Raw genomic sequence first — 6,221 nt, 5'->3', positions numbered from 1 at the left:
TCTCTACAACCAATGACACCAGACCGGAAGTTGGCTAGATTATTTGAGCTAAACGTCACTTCCTACAAACACGTTACCAGCCGAGGCGACTGCTGCCGACCGTGCCGACTGCGTTTGGTTCATTCGCCGAGCTTGGAGTAATTACCTAGATCGCATACTTCTTTAGTCGCCGATATTTTGGTGCTGTGAAAATGCTCGACCTTTTTACGATATTCAGCAAAAGTGGGATTGTGTTGTGGTGTTTCCAAGGCACGACGCAGTTCTTCACTCCGTCGGTTAATGCCTTGATACGCACCGTTATATTACAGGTAAGTTCCATATGTCGTGCAAGAATTATCTTAAATAATGTACCGTTGAATTGTAGTTCACTGTTCCAGGAATGATAAGTCCCCTAGCGTCGTGTATGTGGCAGAATATGCGACTTATTTATGAGTGTTCAATACTAGCAGAAAGCACGTTACTGCGTAATGCGTGCTCTTTCCGCCTAGGTTGCTAATTTGCATACCAAGAGTTCTCTCTAGCTTCTAAGCGTTCTTCTCACATGAGATAACTTCACTGCAGGAAAGAGGTGGCGACAACTCCTTCACCCACGAGAATCTTGTTCTCAAGTACAAATTGGACAACGAATTTGAACTTGTCTTCGTGGTGAGTATCGACGTCGCCAAACTATGTATAATCGTGGTTTTGTGCACCAGATCTCTCTAAATCGCATTGCCTGCTCTTGGCTGCTTGGATCTAAAGTACGAACTCGAGAGCAGCACGTTTGATGACTCTCCAATCGTGTGTAGTGAAGACAGAAAAAAAAAAAGGTCACCCGTGAATGCAGTGTAAACATCCCATGTTGTTTCTCATGCTGACTGATGTACTGCAGTACGTCTATATGAAGTGGATGTATGCTGCTATAAGCATAGTAGAGAAAACGTGATGCGGTCACATATGTTTGCAAACACGCTCAGTCAATACCCTTGCGTTTAAGCTGATATTGAACTGTATTAAATTGCACAGCACCGTGCGCCCTTGCATTCTCTGTTCACCTTACATCGTAGTCAAGCAAACTGGCTCTTCAGGGAGAAAGAAGAGAAGGGGGAAAAAAAAAAAACTCCACCAAAATTTTATTCTACTTGCATTGCCCTGCCTTTTCAAGCACAGAGCTGCAGGATGATCAGGTGTGGTTAACAAGCCAACTGTCACCAGTGGTAGCTGCTACCAGTTATGGCACCAGGAAGAATGGATAGTGTGTCTGCAACATTGTTAGGGGGGGGGGGGAGGCAAGCAGCATATAAACAATAAAAAGTAGAGGAAGCATGTAATGTGCTGTGGCAAAAAAATGAATGCACACATTCTCTGTTGGTGTATCACTTTGAAAGAGAAAATTTGTCATCCACCCAAGGTAGCTACCAACAAAACCTACATGGGTTTTTTGTAAAGTAGACTTGCTGTTGGAGAAAAATTCCTGCTACTCTGGGGGGAATAGAACCTGACACCAATGCCTTTCTGGGATGGTCACTTTACCATCTGAGTTAACCATGATACTATCACATTTTAGAGAAAGGTCAGATTAACTTGCCAAGGCTCACGAACTCTGACCAGATAGTCGGAGTTTGTTCAGACCAGGATAAATTTTTCAACTGCAAAGTAAAGTTTCTGAGAAACCTGTGTGGATATCCTTTGTAGCATCATGCTATGGTATGGTGAATGTGAAATTTTCCCTTTCATGTAGCTTCCTCTACCTTGCAGATTTCCACAACTTTTTTTCCCGTATCTCACTGTCTTTTAATTCAGTATAACAGAGATGCTGCCAGCCAGCCTGTGACATGCATGCCTTTCAGACAAAATATGATCAGTGCTCTCTGATGTCAGCAACTATCACTGCTTTGATTTTTACTGTCCATGACTGATGCTGTGATTACCTTGTATTTATGCGAACATGCAAGTTAAGAAGAGCAGGCGTGTACTGTTAGCATGCAGAGGTTCAAAAGAATGCTCACATACTCATCATTAAGTTACAAGTATGGCTAGATATGAAATTCTGTAAGCTAGATTTAATAATAAATCTTCTGAAACTTCACATTCAGCACTTTAAAAAGCAAAAGAAGAATTGTCACCTAAATACAAATCAGCTGTTGGTGTATGAAAATGCTTGCTTAGTGTACATGCACATCTGCAATTTAACCAGTACGCATAATAAACTTGGCAATATTATCAAGCAGTCCATCCAAGTAAAAGGCAATGTGATAAAGTGCAGATGTCTGTTTGAGTGTAAAATGGCTGCTTAATGTAAGCCCATTGGGGTCTAGTGTTAGGAAAAAAAATTCTGATGATGTGTATCTGCCACAGGTAGTTTTAACAATTTGAAACATGTAACTAGCATCAGTGCAGTGCAAAATGGTGCCACAAAAATATCATTAAAAAACTCGCTTTTTACATTTGTTTCGAAGACTATAACAGCCTGTGGGTAGTTGTGAAATACTTGTATGATTAAATATGCAACCGCAAAACTTCCTTGCCTTCAGATTTTAAAAAGATCAGTCATTCTCCAAGGCTGATTGCTGTCTTAATATTTATTGTGGTTTTCTTTTACTCAGGTTGCCTATCAAAAGGTGCTCCAACTGTCATACGTTGACAAGTTCCTTGATGATGTCCACCTGGAATTCAGAGACAAGTACAAGGCATGCCTGGAATCCGGCAATTTCTTTAGCAACTTCAACTTCAGCTCAGAGTTTGAGGAGGTGAGTAAGCAGTGTTGTCACCTCTTCTGGGGAAAGAATGTGCCTGGTAACGTAAATTACTGTTATCTTCCCATTATTTGTAGTGTTAGCAGGCTGGAGTCATGTAATGTTTCTAGTGGCTCGTGTTTCTAGTGGCTCGTGGCTCGTGTAAGCATTCACTAATTCACATGAGCGATCTACCTTTGAGAATGTAAGAAGCGAGAGTCATATTCATTTGTGGAAGCTGCACTCCCTGTAGGGAAGTGAATAGACACAGCTTTTCTTTCTCTATTTATCCTCCCAATCGCTAGAGGATTAATGAAAATGCCACAGAGGTATGCAATAGTTGTCATTTTATGTAGAGAAAAGCCTAATTCAGGATGGTCTTCGCAACTGGGAAGCTAAGGCATTGGAACGCGGAGGCGCTGATATCGGCTATATCCAGTACTCAGATGTAGAAGTCGAGCGGGTGTCAAATAATTATAGCCACTGCGGGGTCGTGTTCTCCAGGTACAGTATTCTGCGCTGCTGTAGCGTTGGTGGAGTGGCTCAAAGGTAGAATCTTTGATTGGCAATCTGCTGGTCCACAGTTCAAATTCTCGTGGAACAAGGGATTTTTTTCTCTTCTTTATTCGTAAATCTCTTGCAAAAGATTTTGGGGTCCAAATGCCAGCAACAGACACCAAAACGATTAGGTGACTGAGCCCATAACAGCTCTCGCTGTAAAAGTAAGCAAGGAACAGTAGGACATGGCATAGGTTATTGATGTTGCCCCGGCAGAGAGATAACAGGTGGAGGAGGAATGGAGACAGTAAACATTGTGTTTATATCTCCATTGTTATTAGGTATTCAAAAATTTCTATGAAAATGTATTAATCAAAATACATCGCACTCTCTCAGTTTTGAAGAAGCGGTGTTGCAGGGAAGCCGAGGCACTGGAAATTGATGACAGTTGTGAACAAGTTAGCATGCATACGCTGACTGCATGCGTGTGGCTCATACCAGAAGCAGCCAGTACTGCACAAAATTTTAACTGCAGCCACTTCACCATGGTTACCAGGGGTTAAATTTTTACTGCGCAGTTGAATGTTTACACAGCACTGGTTGCGCAAGCTTGTTGCTGCTGTAAATGTTGAGTATGTGGTAGGTGAGGCCATGCAGTGACTAACATGCTCATGCAGCAAATCCAGCACAGGGTTCTGGCTGCATCACGGGATCCATCTATGATACAGCCAGAGGGCATATTTTTGGTAACGTCGGTAAAATTGTGATGCGCTGTGTATCTTGAGCTGCAGTTGTCAGCACAGTTATTTACTATCCAGCGGCAGGCTGTCCCATATGTGTCGAGGGCATGCTCTCCCTGAGCGCCTCTGTAGCCAAAGCACCATATTTGTTGGCTAGGCCAGCCTGCAAAAGAGCAAAGTTATCGTGGCAACATGCAGCTATGGACGACTGCATGGACATGTAGGCACAGGCAACGAAGTGTTGTGCATATGAATATTGCTACTTAAATGGCCGGGGTTCTCGCTGCTGGCATATTATATTTAGCGTGCTAGCTTTCAACAATGATTACCAACGGATCACAGTCTTGCATTTAAGGTAGAAGGTTGTACACAAGCCATATAACAATCTTTTGTTGCAACAGCATATTAGATTTTGTGGCAAAGTTCAGCCATGAGTGCAATGATGGCACTGGAACGCTCACCAGAAATAGCCATGTACTGACTCCTGCCTGTAAAACTGTTGTGCTGACGTAGGAACTGTTCAATTTGTAGGTGCTGCGCAGTGCTGAGGAGTATGGAAGAATGGTGGCTACTCAGCAGAAGAAAATGCGTACGTTTGAAGAATCCCTCAAGTCAAAGAAGACTGTGGCATCTATGATAGAGAACAAGAAGGATACTAAGACTGCGGCTGCAAAGGGCAAGGAAGCTGCGAAGAAAAAACCCGAAGGTAATGTTATCTGCCTTAATCGCTGAGTGCATGATGGTGCAAAATGATGCAAAATGCAAAATGATGATGCTTAGGCCAGATTTACCGACCCATTAGAGTGAAGTTTGGTGCCTCTTTCTTCATTGCTGGCTGCTACTTAGAAAGCTGGCTCTGGTAGACTGCTAAGGAGAGGAGACTAACCCCCCATATTAAAGAATGCGCCCAGTTGTAAGCTCAAGCTTAACTTGATCTGCAGGGTATCCCACGTAACTTGTGCAAAAATGAAAAAAAAAAAAAATATGAGAGTGCCACACAGCTGGACGAAACCAAGGTAATATTTTTCACCGCCACTTGCAGCAAGTCAGACTATTTCTTGTATCTTGTCTAATTATATAATTAGTTTCTAATTAATCAACTTCATTAAATAATATATTTAGAGCTGAAGTCTCATTGAAAAAATTGCTGACAATCCTAAAAAAATACCCGATCCAGCTTTCTGTTGCTTTGTGCGTGCTACAGAAAAGTGTTTTTCTAGCCGGAAAGAAAGCACGTAAAACACAAAACATGCAACTAGTTGCATGACACTTCTTGCAGCCATTCGCATGCTTCTTTGAGGCTTGAAAAGCTTTATGTACCACATACAGAACAACAGAATGATGTATTGGGACGTTCTCATAATGGCCTACAGTTTTCTGATTGACAATGTCGCTCTGATTAGCATGAACTCAAGTTGAACATGCATGAACTTCAACTTAAGCTGCATTTCTGACTATGGTGCTTAGACTCAGGATAAACGCAGCTGGCTCATTTGAGAACGTAATGACTAATTATGTAGTTAGGTGAAATGCAAAAGATAGTCTGACTTGCTCCAAGCGATGGCAAACAACGTTACCTTGATTCTTTTCCAGCTATGTGGTACTCGCATGCAAAATTTGTAAATTTTGGCACAAATTACGCGGAACACCCTGAATATGATGGCTGGTGTGAACGTACCAGAGATTGTCATTGTGTTTCCTTCAGCGTGTTCATGTCAAACATAATCTATTTCAAGTAAAGCATTAACTTCAAGTTAAGGTGCGTTTCTGACTACAGGGTTTAGACTCGGAATAAGTGCAGCTGGCTCATTGCAAAATTCACGCTCCACGCTTCCTGCTTTCACTCTCCCTTTAGGCCTTCCACATAGTATGCTTGAAAACCCTGCTTACACAGTCTCTCTCTCTCATAATTTGTACACAACTGGCGCACACAAAAATGTGTTCCCATGATTGAGTCACCACACAGGCACATCTCCACTCGTCATGACGTAGCAACCACTAGAGTCGCCAGGCCGCTCAGCTTGGTGGAGCCGCAGTCTGCAGTGTGCATTCTCGGGACTCGAGGTCATAAACGGGGTCTCTGCTGCTTGCGGTGTAACCCATGGCTCGTGCCTGCTGCATGGCTGTGTAAGAGGTTGATGGAGAAACTGCGTTCTGACCAATGCTGCCTTGGTAGTTTGAAGCATTCGGCTGGCAACATAGTGTTGTTTTGTGGAAACCACACACAAACTATTGCTCTGCTACATATTCTTGTATTGTAGATATTTGT

General features: G+C 42.6%; 1 protein-coding gene across 1 annotated transcript in view; it reads left to right on the top strand.

Moving 5' to 3' along the window:
• Window positions 1-51: 51 nt before the first annotated feature.
• Window positions 52-6,221, top strand: part of SrpRalpha (signal recognition particle receptor alpha) — a 52,308-nt gene continuing 46,138 nt past the window's right edge. Inside the window, exons 1-4 of the mRNA XM_065443703.1 lie at window positions 52-308; window positions 562-645; window positions 2,586-2,729; window positions 4,484-4,658. Coding sequence (XP_065299775.1) covers window positions 192-308; window positions 562-645; window positions 2,586-2,729; window positions 4,484-4,658 — 520 coding nt within the window. The 5' untranslated portion in view covers window positions 52-191. The remainder of the gene's footprint in view (window positions 309-561; window positions 646-2,585; window positions 2,730-4,483; window positions 4,659-6,221) is intronic.

The sequence above is a fragment of the Dermacentor albipictus genome, chromosome 4 (genome assembly GCF_038994185.2).
Source record: "Dermacentor albipictus isolate Rhodes 1998 colony chromosome 4, USDA_Dalb.pri_finalv2, whole genome shotgun sequence".
Classification (NCBI taxonomy): Eukaryota; Metazoa; Arthropoda; class Arachnida; order Ixodida; family Ixodidae; genus Dermacentor; species Dermacentor albipictus.
Note: the sequence above shows the minus strand (reverse complement) of the source record. Positions and strands in the feature narration are given on the sequence as shown.